The 22,729-nt window shown below is 44.7% G+C and overlaps 1 protein-coding gene and 1 long non-coding RNA gene across 3 annotated transcripts in view; one reads left to right on the top strand and one right to left on the bottom strand.

Annotated features, from left to right (window-relative positions):
- Positions 1-22,729, top strand: part of LOC135054730 (uncharacterized) — a 150,657-nt gene that overhangs the window by 25,658 nt on the left and 102,270 nt on the right. For both annotated transcript variants that reach the window (XR_010243558.1, XR_010243559.1), the window contains exon 3: positions 16,519-16,648. This is a non-coding gene — a long non-coding RNA (uncharacterized LOC135054730). The remainder of the gene's footprint in view (positions 1-16,518; positions 16,649-22,729) is intronic.
- LOC135054729 (NACHT, LRR and PYD domains-containing protein 3-like) overlaps positions 5,410-22,729 on the bottom strand; it is a 188,137-nt gene continuing 170,817 nt past the window's right edge. The window contains exon 11 of the mRNA XM_063958026.1: positions 5,410-15,390. Within this exon, the coding sequence (XP_063814096.1) occupies positions 15,231-15,390 (160 nt within the window). The 3' untranslated portion in view covers positions 5,410-15,230. The remainder of the gene's footprint in view (positions 15,391-22,729) is intronic.

The following is a 22,729-nucleotide window of genomic DNA, read 5'->3' as shown; positions in this document are numbered from 1 at the left end:
ATCCGTAGGCTTTTTTAGAGACGTGACGGTAGTGACAGATAGAGCTGAGGAAACCACCATCCTAGCCACATGTGAGTCCACTAGAGGAGGCGTCTCCCAATTTTTAGACAGCTCTGGCGCAAGGGGATAGCAAGCCAGCATCTTCTTTTGAGGCACAAACTTCTCACCCGGGTTTCCACAGGGTTCCTGACGTATATTCACTAGGTGGTCAGAGTGAGGTAAAACATGCTTAACCACCTTCTGACGCTTTAACCTATCAGGTTTCTTAGGAGGGCCGGATGGTTCGGGATCATCCGAAATCTGTAATATGAACTTAATAGCCTCCAAAAGATCAGGAACATCCACATGCGAACTACTCTCCCCATCAGCCGTATCTGTATCAGAATCTGTGGGGTCAGTGTAAGCGCCATCTTCATCAGACGAGGTGTCAGTGACAGCAGTGGATTGTGAGGAGATAAGAGCTCGCTAAGAGGACACCTTGGTCTTAGGCGAGCGAGAGTCAGACTTTTTATTAGTCAAGGACTGGTTCAACTTCTTCAATTGAGCAGGTAAATTATCCGCCCACGGCGGGTTAGCTGTGGGGACCACATACGGTTGCACCGGCATAGGGGGTCCCATAGGAGGTGTTAGTTTAGTAACTAGCGTATGTAGAAGCGTGGAGAAAGTTGCCCATGGTGGGTCATTATGTACCCCCATTGCCACAGTCCCACTAGGGGGGCAAGGAGCCCCCAGAACCAGAGCCCACAGCTGCTGTAGTCTCCTCATAGTGATCTGTGGCGTCAGCAACACCGGCAGTGTGTTTAGTCCCAGAACCGTTACCGCCAGAAGCAGACATGATATAACTTGCAGTATCCGGTAACACAGTACAAATGTCAGCAGCACAATACCTCTTGCCCAAACCCCTGCGCAGTGTAGTCAGCACAAGCAAAGATACAGGAGAGATATAGTGATTAAAATCACAGAGAAAAATACATATTAAAGTATATCTTGTGAAAATCCTATATTAATATAAAATCTGACGCACCAAGCCCCCTCAGGTTATAGAATATAGGGATAGCAAGTTCAGTGAGAGACACAAAATGGAAACCACTCAGCAAGCTAATGCACACACATATAGTCACAGTTAAACAATGCAGAGGTTATTACTAACAATAATACTGCACTGGACTAGCTTAATATATAGCTATGTAGTCAATAGATATAACACTGCACAGTAAGAACTGGATGTATATCACAGGGTACTTGTACCAGGGAACCCTGACTAAATGTACTCTTTCTTAACTAACACTGTCTAATTGACATGTAGAATACTTAAGTGTCATGTAAAGTCACAGCGCTGACAACCAGGCGGCTTTACACAGGAAGATTTGCTCAAGCAGTCCCAGGAACAGTGTAGCTGAGAGAAATGGTGCCCAGACACTGACAGGGAGTGAGGGAGAGACAGATATGCAGCTCCAGGGCGGGAACATTTGCTGGAAACGGCATCCTGGGGCTGGGGGAGGGGCTCCAGGTCTAAGCCTTATCCCCTCTGCTGGCAAAACCACCAGGTACTGCGGGCTACACATAAAAAGGTTTTAAGGGAAAACCTGACCTGCACCCATGCCCTGGTGATCTAGTGGAATCGCTTGTACTGCCACAGTGTCCACCGCCGGCGCGCGCGGCCCGCCTCCCACAGACCATGCCGGTTCGCGATAAAGCATGGGACCCACTCACCCCCTCCCGAAGTGCGGCCACGCGATCCCGGAGAGCTCCCATCGTGTGTGCCTGACCAGAAGAAAACCGGAGCCTCCTGCTGTAGTTACCCGGCAACCAGGGCTCGGGAGTGTACAGCGCCGCTGGGGAGAGATGGAGCTGCAGCAGTGAATGTCACTAGACACACTGCTACAGCCCTTGAAGTCTTCACTTTTCTTCAAAAAAATCTCTTCTTAGGGCTGCCCAGAGCAGCCCTTCTGTTATGTGCCTGCTATCTGCGGCACCAGCTTAAAAACTGAGCTCCTGTGCAGGGAGGCAGGGTTATAGAGGAGACGGCGCTATGCATTCTGGGAACAGTCAAAGCTTTTGAGCCTGTTGGTGCCTCGGATCAAGATCCTACTCTACACCCCTATGTCTTTCCTTGTGGAGCCCAGTGTACCCCGCAGCAGAAAAACAGTTTGCAACATTGTATTAAGCAAAACTAGATTAACCGGGATGTAGTCAATATATCAGCTGTCGGGGTCCCGGCGTTCAGGTGACCAACACCGGAATCCCGCCAGCCGGTGAAATGCCGCCAGCCTGAATCCCGCCAAACAAGGGGTATTCCCATTTGTATGGATGGTCCATGCCACCAACCGAGTGGGAATATAACCTGTGGCGAGCAAAGTGAGCAACTGGGCCCGAAGCGTGGCCAGCGCAGGGAGCCCTCGAGAGGACTCGCTGCCGGGATTCTGACAGATGGGATGCCGCTGTCAGTATAGTGACAGCCGGCATCCCGTCCACCGGTAAATCATATGTATTCTGATTAACACTGTTATTAAGCAGGAGCAATTGGAGATGAATAGTATGTAATGAATGATGGAAAGATCTGAATATTGGCCCTCATTCCGAGTTGTTCGCTCTGAGTTTTTCATCGCATCGCAGTGAAAATTCTCTTAGTGCGCATGCGCAATGTTCGCACTGCGACTGCGCCAAGTAACTTTACTAAGTAGTTTGTATTTTTACTCACGGTGTTTTCTTCGCTCCGGCGATCGTAGTGTGATTGACAGGAAATGGGTGTTACTGGGCGGAAACACGGCGTTTTAGGGGCGTGTGGCTGAAAACGCTACCGTTTCCGGAAAAAACGCAGGCGTGTCCGGAGAAACGGTGGGAGTGCTTGGGCGAACGCTGGGTGTGTTTATGACGTCAGCCGGGACCGAAAAGCACTGAACTGATCGCACAGGCAGAGTAAGTCTGAAGCTACTCAGAAACTGCTAACTCGTTTGTGATCGCAATATTGCGCATACATCGGTCGCACATTTAAGAAGTTTAGATTCACTCCCAGTAGGCGGCGGCTTAGCGTGTGTAACTCTGCTAAAATCGCCTTGCGAGCGATCAACTCGGAATGAGGGCCTTTGCACATAACAGTGTAGTTAGGCAACTGCTGAACTAGGAAATATATCAGCTTTATGAACATTGAAAAAAAAATCTCCTTTGGACAAATCTAACATCCTAAAATGTATGGAAAAGACATATGTCTCTAACCACACCTAACACAAAGCTTACACTATAGGAATGATCTAGATCAGTATAAACTGGGTATTTTACTTGAAAAATTCTAAAGTGGTCTCTGAAGACGTGATCCAATTATAAACAAAAGGAAGATACCAGGGAAGAGACATCCCTACATCAGGGATCAATGAAATCCCAAATACCCAACTATCCAGAGAAGACTTTCTAAGAACTCAGAGGAAAACTCTATTGTAGAGTATAGGGATATTGGTTGGTTATTCCGACCCGATCGATCGCTGCAGTTTATTGCAGCGCAGCGATCAGGTTGGATCTGCGCATGTGGCGGTGCCACAGTGCACCGGCGCATGCTGGACGGCCGAAGGCCGTTGTACTGTAGCGATCGCCTCTGCCTGATTGACAGTCAGAGGCGGTCACTGGGCGGGAGGGGGCTGGACGGCGGCATTAAGCGTGGGGGGGGCACGGTTTGGGCAACGCAGGCGTGGCCGGACCATTGGGGGGGCGGGCTGCGGCAGCCGCGTGACGCCACATGCAGGCACTGCGACCCGGGCAGCGAAGAGGTTCTCCTGGCAAGCCGCAGGAGCTGCGCTGGTCGGGAGTTACTCCTCAAATGCAAAAGCATCGATGCTGTGCGGTGCTTTTGCATTTCTGAGGGGGGGGGGGGGGTCGGCACTGACATGCGGGGTGGACTAGCCCTGTGCTGGGGGTCACCCCGCATGTCTGAGTGCCTGATCGTAGCTGTGCTAAATTTAGCACAGCTACGATCAACTCGGAATGACCCCCGTTGTGATAATACAATACTCCCAAGGACATCTACCTCAATTGAAGAATATATACAATTTGTTGGTAATACAGATGACACAATATTAGTATTATTATCCTTTATTCATATGTCGCCACAAGGGTTCTGCAGCGCCCAATTACAGAGTACATAAACACATAAGCAAACCAGGAATACAGCAACTTACAGTTCAAGACAATAGACGACACTGTTAGAAATATTAGGGCGGCAGAAAACTGAGCAATTTGGTGCTGTCAAACATGGTTTAAGTAAGAGAAGGATAAGATCATGAGAGATTTCATTCTAATATCAACTCAATGTGAGGAAGTAGTCTGAAATAACAACACCACACCAAAATGAATTCAGAATTTTTATTTCACAGCGTTCATCATTAGTCATACATCATAAACAGAGACATTTATTAACAAATTGGTTAATACAAATATGATCACCTCACCGCTCCCTATACGTGTATTCACTATTGTCATAAACACACTTTGTACTGAGTGACAATTATCAATATCAATATATATATATATATATATATATATATATATAATCTGCAACATAAGAGACCCTCAAGCACTTATTCTAACTTTGTCAATGTCCTCTATACTATCATATTTTTTTTATACTTTTCCATTATAATCTTCATTTGGGAACTATTATACTAAATTGCTCAATAAAAGTTGCATTTTAAACATTTCTGAATTTGGGTTGACCTGTGCACCAAAACACTACCTCTGTCTCTGGGTGTGGTATGGTATGCCGGCGGCCAGGCTCCCGGAGACCAGGATACCGGCGCCGGAAGCCTGACCGCCGGCTTACCGACAGCGTGGCGAGCGTAAATGAGCCCCATGCGGACTCACTGCACTCGCCCTGCTGCGGGCACGGTGTTGCGCCACGCTATCTATTCTCCCTCCAGGGGGGTCGTGGACCCCCATGAGGGAGCAAAACTGTCAGTATGCCGGCTGTCGGGATTCCGTCGCCATTATACTGTACGCCGAGATCCCGACAGTCGGCAACCTGAAGACCACCTCTGTCTCTATACTGTATCTTGGTAGTAGGTAGCACCTACTGGAACTGAAATATACATTACACGGTTTGTAACTACATCTCCATTACACAATACAGTATATGGAGGCAGCGCCATCATTACCTGTGCAGTTGTCTTTCTTTAGGGTATATGCCTTTATGCCCACCCAATTTCCCTTACATGCCTCCTCTGTCCAACAGATTTTCCCCTTATATAACTACTCTGCCAATTTGCCCCCTGTGCCAACCAGGTTCTCTAGATTGACCCCCCTCTGCCCATTAGCTTTTCTTCATATGACCATTTGCCCACCAGCTATTCTCTACATGTTCCTCTGCACCAGCATTTCCTCACATCCACCCACCCTCCCCTCCCCACACACACACACACACCTTCCGGACTTATAGTTTCTGCCAGGCAGTGATGGACTGGGCCTCCATTTCGAGCCGGGCACTCATGAACACACGCACTGAAGGGGGGCGAGCGCACGTCACGTGGGGGCATGCCGTAATGTAATACGGGGGCGTGCAGCGAGTCATGGGGTGTGGACTTGTAGCACCCCCCATTACCATGGCGATGCTTGCTGGGGGTGGGCACGATGCGAGTCTGGGAGCGTGGAGACTGGTGGGGGCGGCTCAACCAGAGAGACGAAATATGCACTGCATATGCCAGAAGTACCAGATGGCCAGTCCGGCCCTGCTGCCAGAGCTTGTGCAGAACGGTTGTACATTACATGTTCCTATTCCTCTGGCTCTTACAGGATGGTTACTGACTGTTACATCTCCACTTTGTGTAGAGAAGGATAGAAAATGCCTCTACCATATTGGGCATAACCATATTTGCCCCATGACCAGCTCCAAGTCCCTGCACTTCAGGGTTGCAGACGTCAACTAATAATGATGCCACTATCATAGTCATTGTGTCTGTTATAGGGCAGTGCAGCCGGGAAGAACCACCATGTTGAGATGACTGTTACTGTGATACAGGAATGCATAACACGGCATAAAAGTGGACAGACAGTGAGAGCTGGTGGTGGTGTGTGTAAGTGGAATACAGTGTAGTTGCCCTGGATCCCCCACAAACTTTAACCCAACCCTGACTTAGCCCTTAAATTGTACTCCTGGCCAGTTCACCTCTGAATTTATGGGACAGAAGCTAATTTGTCATGTGCATAAACTATATGGTTGAAGGTCCTGGCAGCTCAGGACCTTCTGAACCTGTCACATGAACACAGAATAGAAGCCAACCCACTTAGAACACTTCAGGGCTCATTTAGAATTGGCTATTCTGGTGATATGGTCCCACATTATAAAATAGTAAGCGACTCCTTTACACATTACTGGGCCATTAGACATGGAACACTGACAAATTACAATAGTGGAACCATGCACTTTTTTTTTGCCAAACACACATATAGGTCAACTACCCCAACGCATGCTCTTGACAGCCTTTGGTATACTATGCATATAAAGGCATTCAGGCCTGACACAATTTAGGAGGACTGGCTATTAAATGGTTTGCCTGACCACTAAGTCCACTTTCTAGTCACCAGGGATGTGGTTATGGGCCTTTTAGAGGCCTCAAACCCTGGAAAATATCCTATGCCCACTCCTCATTCCAAACACAAGTTCTCTTTACAAATCCTGGTACCCATTAGGAAATAACAGCCAATGAAAGGTTCAGTATCATTTTAGTTATTAAGCAGAGATTGGGCACAGTAAACCTCCCCTGACTTATCCTGAAACTATGTTTACAGCAGCCAGGTCACCAATGAAAGTTGTTTCTAGCTGCTTTGGTTTTCTATCTTGTAACTTGGCTGCTGCCTTCATTGTATTTTATTCCATTGCCTTATACTGCTCCATCTGAGAGTTGCTCCTAGATAGGTGGGTGCGAGGCTTTCTTCTCCTCTGTGTACATGAAGTAACTATTTCCCTGCTACACACAAGGGACGTGCGGTCAGGTACTGTAAATAGCTGGGACAGCACTGGCTAGTATCAAAGCTAGATTTACGCACACATATATATTAGCCTGATGGTTCATGTGGGCATTATACAAAGGTGCAGCAATATATACTGCTGGGAATTTGTTGAGTCTTGATCAGTGATGTGTGGGCAGGGGAGGCAGGGGAGGCCCTGTCTCACCTGTCATACTCCAGTGTACTCCAGAGGTTTGACTATAAAAATTATTGAAATAATAAAAAAATTATAATATCTTCATTGTATGCCTCTTATAATTTTTATAATTACAACTCTGGAGTATACTGGAGAATGACAGGAGATGCTCTGCCTAACCTCCCTGCACATCACTGCTGCACACATCAGGCCCCCACCATCAGCCAGAACTAAATGGAGGTAATAACTCAGCAGAAAGGCTTCACTGCCTTCTTCCTGCTCCTTACCCCGAACAACCCCACATGTAGACTGTATGCAGACCCTCACTCCTCTGTTTTATCTGTCAGGTACGCTGCCCCTGTTTGCCATAGAGAGACTCATGATTATTTATAGATTGTAAGCTTGCGAGCAGGGTCTTTCTACCGGTTCCGGTATGAATGGTCGACCATGTTATGGTCGACAGTCATTAGGTCGACCACTATTGGTCGACATTGGCATGGTCAACGTGGACAAATGGTTGACACGTGAAAATGGTCGACACGTGAAAGGTCGACACATGAAAAGGTCGACCCTTTCTACCTCTGTGACTGTCTCTTATTACCCAGTTTTGTTGTATCACTGTTGTTTCTAATTGTAGAGCACAATGTGCTACTATATGCAAAACTGCTAATATATAAAATAAATAATATTCAGGTCAGCTCACAGGTCAGGCATCAGGATTTGGTGAGTGGTCACTTCTAGATGATCATACATTTTTGGGGAGAAGTTAGAGGGGAAAGTACATCTTTTGTGTAGTGACAACACAAGCTTATTTCTGGTAAACAGACGAAGGGCCGAATTCAATTAACCGTGAAAAGCCGTTTTCACAGTAAAAAATGCAATTTTACCGTGAATAGCAAAAAAGTGCCTATTCAATTATCAGCAAAAAATGAATTCATGGTAACTTTACGGCGGATTTTAATTCACCACCTTTAAACAGGTTAAAAGTTGGGAAATATCCCTATTTTAAGTTATAAATGTTAGGATTTGGTTCATAACTCCAGGGACACTGCCCTGAATGACTATTCAGGCACATAGATGTTTAATGACATGTAATTTTTGGGGTGAAAACGTAGAAAATGATGGCAGTTGGGGTACAAGGTATGGGACAGGTATATTGGTGTACTTTATGAGTGGGACAAGTGTTTTTAGACTTGCAGGTGGTAGTAATTGGTCTGTTTCCACTTTTTTAAAAGTCCAATAAAATTATCTAAATATATACTTATACCCATTTTTATGTACCTCGAATTGAATATTAGCACTGATTTTGCTTAAAAAATAGCTATCATTTTTAAAAATGTTTTTTTTTAAATGCATATAACATCCATTTGACCCATTTTAAGTAACAGAAATACTTGTTATAACCAATAATAAACTTCTGTACAGTTATCTGATGTTAGTTTAGCTTTTTTTGGGGGGGGGGGGGGGGTACTGGCAGATTTACCCATTTTTCACTTTTCACTGTCAGCAACAGTCTTCACGGTACTTAAATATTTGCAAATTTGCAATTGCATAAGCGAATCACAGGACCGTGCATACCCACAAAAAGCCAATTTTAGCAGCAAAAAATAGCAGTTGCTGTAAATTACTGTAAATTTGCAGCAAAATTAATTTGTCCCTAAAGGACCAAAATAAGGTTATATAGCTAGCTAAATGTCCGGGCAGGAAATCAGGCATGGAATGGAAGACCTGCTATGCAAACCTTAGACACAGCATGGGTTCTCTCCCAGCTTATTCTCAATACAAAGCCTTTGGTGCAACCAGCCAGTAAATGGGCATATTACATTAACTATATATAAATATGCAGTGGCGTAGGGAGGGTGGAACAAGTGGAACTTGAGCTCCAAGCGCCGCTGGGGACAGAAGGCGCCGGCTCACTGCACAGCTGAGAGCTGGAATCTTGGGCAGGGGTAGGAGGAGATGACTAAAAGAGAGGGAAGGGGTGGCCACCACACTGCCTGCATGTTGCATATCACTGATTGCACAGTACAGAGATTCCAGTGCAGTGCAGTGCAGTGTGGTGTGTTGTTAGGGAAGAGGGGAGGTTTGGAGGCTTGTCAGAAGAACTTTCCTGGCTGTCAGGGATCTGCATTCAATGATCTGGAACATGCAGGCAGTGTGGTGGCCACCCTTTCCCTTTCCTCAGTCCTTTCCTTCTACCCACGGAGGTCCGGCCTGTCAATCACATAGAAGCTCCGCCCCTCCAGGCTGGAACGAGGAGCTGCTCCATACCTCCCAACTGTCCCGCTTTCAGCGGGACAGTCCCGCTATTTGGACCCTGTCCCGCTGTCCCACCCGCGGGCAGCAGTGTCCCGCGGGTGGGGGGGCAGTTAGGGGAGGCTTTGATCACCCGCTGCTCTGCTCTGCAAAGCAGCCGGTGATCACTGAATACATGCTGTGTGCACGCGCATGGCATGTATTCAGAGCTAGGAGGGGAGCGGAGGCTGCCCAGCTGCTGGGAGAGCGTTGGGCACGCCCCCAAAAGGAAAAAAACTGGACCATTTGACGAGACCACGCCCACTCGAGCGTGACCACGCCCATCACAGTCGAGGTCACGCCCCCTTTCGGATTGGCACGCGGCTACGCCACGCAAGAGTCCCGCTATCAGCATGCTAAAAGTTGGGAGGTATGCTGCTCTGCTGCTGCCCTCTTGGTGAGAATGAATGTGTGTATACTGTGTGTTTATGTCTGTGTATACTATGTGTTTATGTTTATATGTCTGTGTTTGTGTGTAAATGTGTGTGTATATATGTCTGTGTGCTAATGTGTATACATGTATGTGTGTGTTTATGTGTATATATATATATCTTTGTTTACAGTATGTGTGAGTATATGTGTGTGTTTATGTATGGCTGTGTGTGTATGTCTGTGTATATCTATGTGTTTATATTTGTGTGTTTATGTGTGTGTGTGTGTGTGTATATATATCTGTGTATATTTGTGTGTTTATGTATGTCTGTGCCTAAATGTGTATTAATTTATGTATGTATGTATGTATGTATGTATGTATGTAAGTGTGGTGGAGGCGCCGTGACATGGCCCTGCTCTGGGTGTCATGTCTCCACGCTACGCCTCTGTATATATGACCCGAAAACAGGTGAGTGGAGGGGTAAAAGAACCAAGGAATGGAGAATGAGGGAAAACTGAAATAGACCTCATAGGAGATCTAGTATTCCTGCCCTGTTGTCAAAAGGGCTAGGTAAGAATAAATAGGAGGGAAGAGAACCAGATCACATATATCAGCTCAGTCTAACATTAATATTAAACCGAACCAACCAGATATAACTAAGAGAGAGATATAGTTGGGGATATCTTCAATACAAACAAGAAAAGTGTCAGCAGAGTACTAAAAACAACAGAAGCTCTCCCCCATATTAACTGAGCTATTCCAATACATACATAAAAGCAGTCCAGAATATTCGTCATTTAACGAGGCATACACAACATTAATTTTAAAACCAGGCAAGGAACCTCAAATGGAGTCATCCTACTGCCCAATTACTTTAAATTTATGGCCAAGATTATGGCCAATAGATTGCAGTCAATCTCTTCGAACCTACTGACAGACCACCAGTTGGAATTTGTAACAGGCCGACATTCGGTTAAAGGGGTCAGAACAGCTATTGCAGCAATAGTACAGCTACAACAAGATACTTCCAAGCCTGGAATATTACTAAGCCTAGATGCCAATAAGGCATTTGACACTATATTGTGGCCATTTTTGCACAAAGTGCTACGTACAAGAGAATTTTGGGGGAAATTTAAAGAATTTGTAAAATTTCTTTATACAAACCCTTATACATCCCTCCTCATCAATGAATGAAAAGGTTAAAATGAACAGAGGAACAAGGCATGGTTGTACACTCTCTCCACTGTTGTTCAATTTGGCTCTGGATCCCATACTTCGCTTTCTACAGTACAAGATTGGCCAATTTTGAGAGTTATTTCGGCCGGATCCAGGGAGATCAATTTAACTCTTTTGTACATGATCTACTGTTATACATAGTGAACCCAAGGTCATCTTTAAAACCATTAATGCAAAAACTGATGGAATTTGGCAAGGCGTCGGGATTCACAATTCATTTGGACAAATCAGTGGCCATGTATCTCAAATTGGGGTATGGGAAACCAGCATGGGCAGGAGAGCTACCCATAAGATGGGCTCCAAAATATATAAATAATTTGGAGGTTAAACTGCCAAAAGACTTAAGTACATTGTATGAGATTACTGTGAAGGTAGCTATAAAAAGATGTGAAACTGAATTGAGAGGATGGAATCTCGATCTCCCTTAAAGGACGAGTTAATATAATAAAAATTATATGTTTCCAGAGATTATTATACCCAATACAGATTCTCCTGGTGATTTTGACTAGAGAAGATGTTAAAAAGATAAAAAGAGTCTTTAATAAATTTATATGGGAGGGGAAAAAAGTAAGAATTAATACATTTAAGTTACAACAACAAACGTCTAAGGGTGGACTAAATCTTTCAATTTTAGAATGGTATAATCTCTCTGTGCAATTAAGATACATTAAGGGTTGGTTGACTGATACAGACAAATATGCCAATACCTCATTGGAGGGTTGATTCCTATTAGATATGGGGCATTTCTTCATTCTGCGGATGCGGCGATAGATATAAAAATGTAAAAAAAATCCTCTTTTGATGGTCATTAGAAGAGTATGGCATAGAATAAGACACATAATGAAAATAAATTCCAATATGTTGGTACACTGGACCTTCCTGAAAAATCCCAATTTTCAGGAGGGTGTGACATCTTTCCTTTTACTATATGGAAGAAAATGAGCCTCGCAAGAGTAGGACAACTTATTGATGTACGGAACAAGAAACCTAAAACATACTCAGGTTAATAAAGATTTTGTAGATATAGTAGCCCTGAATTTAGCTTTTATGCAAGCACAACACTATGTAAGTAGGGTGATACGATCCTGGGGAGAAAACGATTGGAACAATGGACTAGATAACTTGCTACTCCAAAATACTCCCAAGCGTAAAGCGATATCATTCTATTATACTTCCCTAAGAAATTTAGGGGACACTAGGGAAACAGATACGGGATTGGTCAATGGAAAGAGATATTCCCGAATATGACTGTAAATACACTATACAGTGAATTAGAAAAAAATCTCTAAAATACTCCCAATACCGATCTATTCAGAAATGTTTCTTAGACATACCATAGGGCATACTTATCCCCACTGAGATGAAGAGAGATAGGTCTATCAACCTCCTGTAATTGCCCAAAATATGGTAAGATGGGGACTGATCTCACTCACTGTATATGGGACTGCTCGGTGATACGGCATTGTTGGAGAATAATTGCAGGGTTTATAAATCTATATGTGGAAAAAGATTTTCACATAAATGCGGAGTGGGCTATCTTTAGTATAATACCCCAAAATCAAATGATTTCAGATCACCATAAATTACTACTGATAATCAGGAGCGGATCTATGCACGGACGAGCAGGGCGGGTGCCCGCCCACTGCCCATCCGCATCCCTCACTCCAGCTGCAGCAAGTGCCGTGGGCAGTGTGGGTGTCCACTGCAGCCAGAGCCGCTCCAGCCGGTTCTCTTTTCAGACACACACCAGAGGTCATAATTGGGTGCAGCGGTCGGGAAGCAGGAGCGAGGCTGGTGAGTATTGTTTTTTTTAAGTGTTTGTAAGCGGCACTACAAGGGGGCATCTCTACTGGGGGCACATCTAAGGAGGCATCTCTACTGGGGCCACATCTAATGATGGCACATCTAAGAGGGCATAACTACAGGGGCATCTCTAAGGGGGGAAAATATACAGGGGGCATCTCTACTGGGGCACATCTAAGGGGGCATAACTAAAGGGACATCTCTACTGGGGGCACATCTAAGGGGGCATCTCTACTGGGGCAATATCTAATAGGGGCACATCTAAGGGGGCATAACTACAGGGGCATCTCTAAGGGGGGCAAATCTACAGCAGGCATATCTACTGGGGGCACATCTAAGGGGCATAACTACGGGGGCACATCTACTAAGAGCAAATCTACAGGGGGCACAGCTACAGGGGCCATGCCCCTTCCCTATGAAGCCATGCCCCTATTTTTTGTGTGCGCCTTTGGTTCACACTGACTCTATTTTGCCTGTCCGAGGGGGGTGGGGTACCAAAGGAAACTTTCGCCCTGGGCGCCACAAGGTCTAGATCCGGCCCTGCTGATAATCTCTGCAGCAGCAAGGAAAACTATATTGCAAATGTGGACACAATCACAGAGCCCTCCTATGAGTATGTTTTTAGATAAACTTTATTATATATTTTTAATGGATTGGATAGAGGCATCAACTCAGAAATACATTTTATTTAACTTTTTTTAAAATATGGGGTAGCTACATACAAACTCTATCTATACAAATTCTAACACATATTAATGATTGCTTCACCACAATTAGATGGAACGAAATGGAGCATGAAATAATTTCATAAACAGAATTAGTTATTTTTATTATATTGATGTATTGGTTAAATCTGGGTCTCACTGTGTCCTGTAACTCATGGTGATGTACTAAATGATGGGAATACATTATACACAACATCAATGGATGGATACACAACTAAATGAACTCAGATTGTATAGTTGATGATAACAATGTGTTATTTTTTATCTTTTCTAATGCTGTATTAAATGTGTAAATGTAAAGCTGAACATAGCTTTACATTTACACATTTACTGAACATAATAAAGCTGAATATATATATATAAACCGCATACCAAATGCACAGATGCAGGTACACATATCACACATTCCATGCAAGTATAACTACCTTTAAACATAATACACTGAATGGATGTGAAAGAGACAGCATTATGCTAAATCAGCTATCATTTTGTATAATGGCAGCCATTCTAGATGTATTTCAAGCTATTTTTTAATAGGTTTATAAGTAATGCTGACTTTTATCTGATATATGCACGAGACCCTTAGCCCTAGCAACCTGTATAAGAAATATGCACTCCAACATATTGATAATGGTCAAGGATCAGCTCAGATGCATATATGGGTTTTAATACTACCTACCCCTTTAAGAGTTTATTAAGTGAATTTTTGTACTAGCATAAACTAAACTGATTGATAAGAAATAATAGCTTGTTAAAAAGATCATTTGTAAGGGCAAGCAACTCCTTATTAGCTCGTTAGGCTAATAAGCCTAAAGAAATTCACACCTGCAGATTTATAGTTGATAGATAGTATTTTTCTGGCAAGATTCCCAGATATTGGCAAGACGCCTAGAAAAAGACCGTCTAGAGTTTTGAAGGAATTTGAACAGTTTTAAATATAAAATCATCTTTATAACTGTTGTAAGCTTTGTATTTAATAACAAAAAGCACGCATAATATATATAATAAGTTTCAACCCAATAAGCAGTTATGTGATTCTATGTCTCATAATTTGGTATTGATTAGAATGTTCAATGAACATAGCCAGCTAGTATATGTAATTTTCTTAAATTAATTACATAGATATTTCTGTGAGAAACTATTTTGTTAAGAGCAATATGATTTCTTCAACTGCAGTCACAAGGACATTTAGTTAACTCCCAGGCTAAGATAAAACTTTAATTGCATGATGAGAACATTAAAGGAGTATGTTTTGGAATGTCCAGGTGACAATGGAAAGAAGGCTTTCAAGATTAATGTCTAGATGGCGATAAGAGGCCTTCTCATTAAATTAATGAGCAAACAGTGATAAGAATATATGTACAGGAATGCTATAATTGGTTTCATTAAATCATTGTTTATCTTTGCACACTGTTTACTTTGATTGGCTAACACACTGCCATACCTTTATTCCTTTGTTCATTTGTGTATTAATAAAGGCTTCTAAAGCAACGAGTCAGATCAGAAATGACATGCTGAGCTTCTATATATCTCCTGTGTGTTGTCTCATTATTTCTGGTCTCCAGCCGGCTGCTAAGTACAGAACCATTGACTGATGTTCAAGGGTATTAAACAGACGACCAAAGGACATTGATATACGGAGTCTATCTCCAACAGATGTAAATTAATATTCTTATACCAGAAGTTGCAGAGGCGGCCTCACACACTGCTGAAGTTTAGCTGTACAGCCGTATAGACCGTATGTCAGGTCCAGTCTGATCAGAGAGCGGTTTGTAGAAAGAACAGAGCAGAGATCGTCACAGCAGGAGTTGGTCAGACCACAGTTCTGTAACCTGATGAAAGATGAGGGATCTGTATTAGGTCATTTCTTGTCATTATGAATGCCACACCCAGCATACATTTAGAACTGAAAGAATAAATCCATGTGAAGTCACCCTTGCCTCGATTTCTATGTATCCCTGCCTGCTGTGCCCAGAGGTGAGGGGCATGACATCCGGTCTCTAGGTCAACCACACTTAGGTCGGCTACTATTGGTCAACAGTAACTAGGTCAACAGAGTTTTTAGGTCAACAGGGTCTCTAGGTCAACATGTTCTAGGTCGACAGGTCAAAAGATCGACATAAGCTTGTCACAATTTTTTTCTTTTTTTGACCTTTTTCATACTTTATGATCCATGTGGACTACGATTGGGAATAGTTTCCTGCACGGAGAAAATGACACCAATTCTTTAAAAAAAACAACTTGTCAACCTTTTGACCTGTCGACTTAGAAACCGTTGGCCTAACATCCCTGTTGACCTAGTTACTGTTGACCAATAGTGGTCGACCTAGACACTGTCAACCTAAGTGTGGTCGATCCTCCATACCACACCGATGACAACCATCACCATAACACCACCCACTTCACTGGGGACATCAATGGGATAGGTGCCCCTGAAGATAAAAATATTATTTTTGCCTGAATATTCCCCAACCAAGAAATGTGCCATGCACGCCCATTGTCTGTTTTTTAAACAATACACATTTTAGTAAATAACATCTCCACACATCCCAACTATTTCTGAACTTCAAAAGGAGCATAGTTTTACCCAAAAGTGGGCATTTCTGTGCAGTTCAGGGTGGAATTTGGGCTGATTGGGAGGAGTTTGGGGCATCATGGTTGGGGCTTAGGGCCTCATTCAGAAATGGACGCAATGACTACGAATTCGCAATATGCTTATTATCGGCAAACTGTGCACGTGCAGCAAACGCAAAGCACATGCATGAAGGTATTTCTGCAGGTTAGCCCGCAGCATATATTAACTATGTGTCTGCGATACGGAAACTACAGGAACAGGGTGATACATGTGAGTAGCTCGGTCATGTCAACATTTGCATTGGAAAAGTGGGCGTTCATAGGGGTGTATGCATGTAAAATGTGGGTGTGCATACAGTACATTAAAAACTGCTGTTTATTCACAGATGCTTGGCAAATAGGAAAGATCTGCTGAGCTTTCGCTGTGCGATTCCTCGTCGACCTCTGTTCAGGCTTCCACAATGCATAATTTCACAGCATCGATGTTCGAGAAAGACTGGACATCGATTATTACAGGTGATTTGCCTTTCTAATCCATCTCAGTTAGTCTCTTAGCATTGTTTTTACACCCAGACTAGTTTGTTTGTAGTATTTATTTTTCAATCGGTGTCAAAACATGTTTTTTTGTTCAGAAGTTTTATAATAATTGTTTGTGTTTTTGTTGTTTTTACCAATGTTAGCAGCACTTAAAAATTGTAAACTATAAATATTTTCACCACATCTGTATAATTCTCTATACTTGTGCATTGTGTTACTTTCTGATGTTGTTTTTCTAACCATGGCCCTCATTCCGAGTCGTTCGCTCGTTATTTTTCATCGCATCGCAGTGAAAATCCGCTTAGTACGCATGCGCAATTTTCGCACTGCGACTGCGCCAAGTAATTTTGCAATGAAGAAAGGATTTTTACTCACGGCTTTTTCTTCGCACCGGCGATCGTAGTGTGATTGACAGGAAATGGGTGTTACTGGGCGGAAACACGGCGTTTTATGGGCGTGTAGTTGAAAACGCTACCGTTTCCGGAAAAAACGCAGGAGTGGCCGGAGAAACGGGGGAGTGTCTGGGCGAACGCTGGGTGTGTTTGTGACGTCAAACCAGGAACGACAAGCACTGAACTGATCGCACAGGCAGAGTAAGTGTGGAGCTACTCTAAAACTGCTAAGTAGTTTGTTATCGCAATATTGCGAATACTTCGGTCGCACTTTTAAGATGCTAAGATACACTCCCAGTAGGCGGCGGCTTAGCGTGAGCAACTCTGCTAAATTCGCCTTGCGACCGATCAACTCGGAATGAGGGCCCATGTTTAAGCTACAAAATGTACTGCAAATATGTATTATAATTTTCAAAAGATTGTGCATCTTAAAACAATAAACATTTGTATGTATAAGTAATTAACTTTCTGAGGTAGTATTAAATAGAATTTCACTAGTAACCCATTGTACACTCCACCCTTCCCCCACACCCAGGGCCAGCAACAGAAATCTTGGGGCCCGGTACATGGATATCTTTGCCCCCCCCCCCCCCCCCCCCCCTTGAACCCCGCACCAACACATCCCTACCCTGGGAGCGAGAGAGAAAGGGTGTCAGGGTGAGAGAGAGAAGTGAGAATGAGAGGGAATGAGAGGGTTGGGTCAGAGAGAGAGAGAGACAGAGAGACAGAGGGTGTCAAAGCAAGAGAGAGAGGGTATCATGGTAAAAGAGGGAATAAGAGAAAGAGAGAGGGGAGAGTGTTGGCGTCAGGGAGAAAGGGATGAGAGAGGGGATAGGGAGAAATAGAGTTTGTTAGAGAGGGAGAGGAGCAAGAAAGAGAGGGAAGGGAGTGAGAGAGAGCGAGAGAGTCACAGAGAGAGTGTCAGTGACAGAGACAAGGAGAAAGAGGGACTGTGTCAAGGAGAGAGAGACAGTGATAGAGACAGTCAGGGCAGGGCTGGTGACAGGTGGGCACAAAGGGAACACCTTTTCCAGCCCACGAGATCCTGAGGGGCCCCAAGGTTCACAGGAACAACCCCACCCCCTTCCCAATTACCAGTGCCGGCTCCCAGCAGCAGATCAGCAGTGCCACGATTTGCGGGTATTTAGTGGGCAGGGCATAATGCTGAAAAGTGTCCACTCCCATGAGAGATGTGTTCTGTAGTAAGGTAATGTCTCTCCAGCTTGCTCTCTCTCCCTCTCCACCTCTCTCTCCCTAAAACTCTCTCCCCTCTCTCTTTCACTGACAGTCTCGCTCCCTGTCTCTCTCCCTCTCTGCCTAACACTCTGTTTCCTCTCTCTCCCTGACTCACTCTCTCTGTCCCTGACACTCTCTCTCCGTCCTTGATACTGTCTCTTTCTCTCTCTCTCCCTCGTGTCTTTGCCTCTCTCTCTGAGACTATATGTCTCTCTGTCTCCCTGGCACTTGTTCTCTCTCCCTGATGGTGTCTCTCTCACACTCTCCCTGACACTGTCTCTCTCTCTGACTCTCCCTGACACTGTTTCTCTCATCCTCTTTACCTGCAGTATTTCTCTCACTGACACTGTCTCTCTCTCCGACACAGTCTCTTTCTCTCTCTGACACAGTCTCTCTCACTAACACTCTCCCTGTGACTCTCTCTCCCTGAAACTGTCTCTCTCTCCCTGACACTGTCTCTCTATATCTCTCCCTCTTTCTCTCCCTAACAATATCTCTCTCTCCATCCCTGACACTGTGTGTCTTTCTCTCTCTCTCCCTCTCTCTGTGACACTGCCTCTCTTTCTCCGACACACTCTCCCCCCTCTCTCCCTGACAATCTCTCTCTCTGATGGTCTCTCTATCTCTGACTCTCCCTGACACTGTCTCTCTCTCCTGATACAGTCTTTTCCTCTCTCTCTCTGACTCAGAGCTGGCAACAGAAATCTTGAGGCTAGGTACAGTGATATCTCTGGGGCCTCTCTCAGATATCTTAATTTATACACATATATGTATATCTCTCCTTCCTCCCCCACACACTCCACAGTCTGTCTCTCCCCAATGCCTCCATGCTGCATTCCCAGCGGTATCCGTTCACATGGTCGACCATGTTATGGTTGACAGTCATTAGGTCGACCACTATTGGTCGACATTGACATGGTCGACATGGACACATGGTCGACACATGAAAATGGTTGACACATGAAAGGTCGACTCATGAAAAGGTCGACATGCGTTTTTTAACTCTTTTTTGTTTTGGGGAACTTTTCCATACTTTACGATCCACGTGGACTACGATTGGAACGGTAATCTGTGCCGAGCGAAGCGGTAGCGGAGCGAAGGCACCATGCCTGAAGCATGGCGAGTGAAGCAAGCCATGCGAGGGGACGCGGTGCACTAATTGGGGTTCCCAGTCACTTTACGCAAAAAACAACACACAAAAAAGTTTAAAAAACTCACGTCGACCTTTTCATGTGTCGACCATTTTCATGTGTCGACCATGTGTCCATGTCGACCATTTCAATGTCGACCAATAGTGGTCGACCTAATGACTGTCGACCATAACATGGTCGACCATTCATACCGGAATCATTCCCAGCTCCCCCGCCCCATCCCAAAGCTCTGTATCCCCTCACCAATCTACTCTTAACCCCCGGAAATACTCACCTGCGCTGCACTCTCCGGTACCCAGACCTGAGCACCGCACAGCACACCCCACCAGAAGAGGCTGCCTGCAATAGAGCTGGACCTGGAAAGCACGTAAACCCTCACATCGTACAGTCACTGTATATAAGAGGCTCCTGTCACTCTGATACTGCACCCTCACCGCCAACAGCTCGCTTCCCTATTTGGGCAAGACTGCTCACATTCCTGCTGGGCACTAAGTGGTTTATCCTTAGGGCTGGGCACAGGTGTCCCCTTTGACTCCCCCTGTCACCGGTCCTGCCCACACCTTACTCTCTCTACTCTGCTGGCACCTCTCACTGCTCAGATATAGTGGTTTTCGTTGGACTGCTGTGCAGAACCCACAACCCTAGACATGTGCCTAGTGGGAAATCTGCCACTGCCTATGCTCTAATACAAAACTAGAATTTAGAGCCTAACAAAAAATATTTGATTCCTCTCCTGCCACCGTATCTAAAAATAGTCATCGTGATTCATTGAACTACACATGCAACACCTTCACTTAATTAATTTAAGCAAAAAATGCTACAGCTGTTATACTTCAACAAAAGAACAACCTGACTTGATCTCAACAGGTGAGTTGAAACAGCCTGCAAGAAATGAAGACTATTCATCAATAAAATGGATATGTCAAAACAAAATCATATTTTCAAGTTATTTCAGTCAACCGACTGGTATCTAAATTGCCACTTACTGGAAGCAAGATACATATTGCAAGGCCATACCTAGGGTGGTGCAGACAGTGCTTAGCACACAGCACATTTGCAGTGTGAAAGCACTGTCCGCATACATCCCGATTGGCCGCTTATGTATGCTCCACCACCTCCAGCTGCAGCAATGCCCACTGTAATGTATAATAGTAATAGTACCCCTGGCTCCTTCCCTGCCAGACACACCGCTGCTTATATACCTTACAGCGGGCAGTAATGGGCAGTTTTATGAGCCTCCCCCCATGCGGTCTACTGCCCTCCTCCTCTTCTGCAGTGTCTGAGAGGGAGGGACTTCCGAGTATTAGAGCACAGGAGCCAGCTGCTGCTGCCAACCAGTCTCAGCACAAGTACAGTAATGTAAGCCACAGAAAAGCTGTTCGGAGGAAGGGGGTACACTCACATTCACTCTCTCACACTCTCTCACTGCTCACTGACACTGCACTCTGCTCACACACCCAGTGCTCACTGACACTACACTCTGCTTACACACACCCACACACACACACACTGCTCACTGACATTACACATTGTTCACTGACACTGCACCCTGCTCACACACACTACTCACTGACACTACACCCTGCTGACACATACACACTGTTCACTGACACTGCACCCTGCTCAAACACATACACTGCTCACTGACACTACACCCTGCTCACACATACACACTGTTCACTGACACTACACCCTGCTCACACATACACACTGTTCACTGACACTACACCCTGCTCACACATACACACTGTTCACTGACACTACACCCTGCTCACACATACACACTGTTCACTGACACTACACCCTGCTCACACATACACACTGTTCACTGACACTACACCCTGCTCACACAAACAAACACACACACACACACACACTAACACTACACCCTGCTCACACATACACACTGTTCACTGACACTACACCCTGCTCACACAAACAAACACACAGACACACACACACACACTGACACTACACTCTGCTCACTCACACACATTAATTGGTAAAAAAAGGAAGAAAGGCTGACTCAGCGCAAATATAAGCTGCCACCTGAGGAGTCTGTGGGTCTCCTTGAATATACAGACAATTTACAAAGGAAGGTGGCGCTTAGGGTTAATGGGTAGAAAAAACAATTATATTCTGCGGTCCAATTAAAACGTATCACAATTTATTGAAACATTCCACATATAGTATAAGTACAAAATAACAAAGCTCTGATGGCCTCATAAAAAGTCCATCTAGTAGCAGTCTCTAAATTCACTGATTCAATCAGAGATTAAATGACAGCACAATCTGGATACCTTTAAAGAGTATAGAGAATAGAGATGAGCAGGTCCAGATCCCTGAGATCTGAGCCCTACCGAACCTCCCTACCCGAGCCCTGATCCAAGTCAGGCTCGGGTTCTCCCACCTGACTCTGAAACCAGAACGAGACAAAACGTCATCATCCCGCTGTCGGATTCTCGCTGGGTTTGGATTCCATATAAGGACCCGCGCGTTGCCGCCATTTTCACTCCAGACTCGGAGAGTGTAGTGAGAGGACGTGTCTCTGTCCTCAGTGTCTGTGTGGGTGGGAAAGTGGGGTGGCGATTCCAGTGCTGCTCAGTCCAGTGTAGTGTCTTATGCTGCATCAGTCCAGCCAGTCACAGTGGTGGTGTCCTCTGATGCTATATGTCCCCAGTGCTGATGTATAAGTCCCTTGCAGTGGTGCTGTGTTGTCCTGCATCAGACCAGGGGTAGTGTGTTGTGCAGCATCAGTCAGTGACCAGTCACAGTGGTGGTGTCCTCTGCTGCCATATATCCAGTGTTACTGGCATATAATTCCCGTGATACTGGCGTATAATTCCCGTGATACTGGTGTATAATTCCTGTGATATTGCCGTATAATTCCTGTGATACTGCCATATAATTCCAGTGATATTGCCGTATAATTCCTGTGATATTGGCGGATAATTCCCGTGATACTGCCGTATAATTCCAGTGATATTGCCGTATAATTCCTGTGATACTGGCGCATAATTCTAGTGAAATTGACGTTAAATTCCTGTGATACTGGCGTATAATTCCCGTGATACTGGCGTATAATTCCTGTGATACTGCTGTATAATTCCTGTGATATTGCCGTATAATTCCTGTGATACCGGCGTATAATTCCCGTGATACTGCCATATAATTCCAGTGATATTGCCGTATAATTCCTGTGATATTGCCTTATAATTCCTGTGATACCGGCGTATAATTCCCGTGATACTGCCATATAATTCCAGTGATATTGCCATATA

This window comes from Pseudophryne corroboree, chromosome 3 (genome assembly GCF_028390025.1).
Source record: "Pseudophryne corroboree isolate aPseCor3 chromosome 3, aPseCor3.hap2, whole genome shotgun sequence".
Lineage (NCBI taxonomy): Eukaryota > Metazoa > Chordata > Amphibia > Anura > Myobatrachidae > Pseudophryne > Pseudophryne corroboree.
This window is presented reverse-complemented; position numbering and strand designations above follow the sequence as displayed.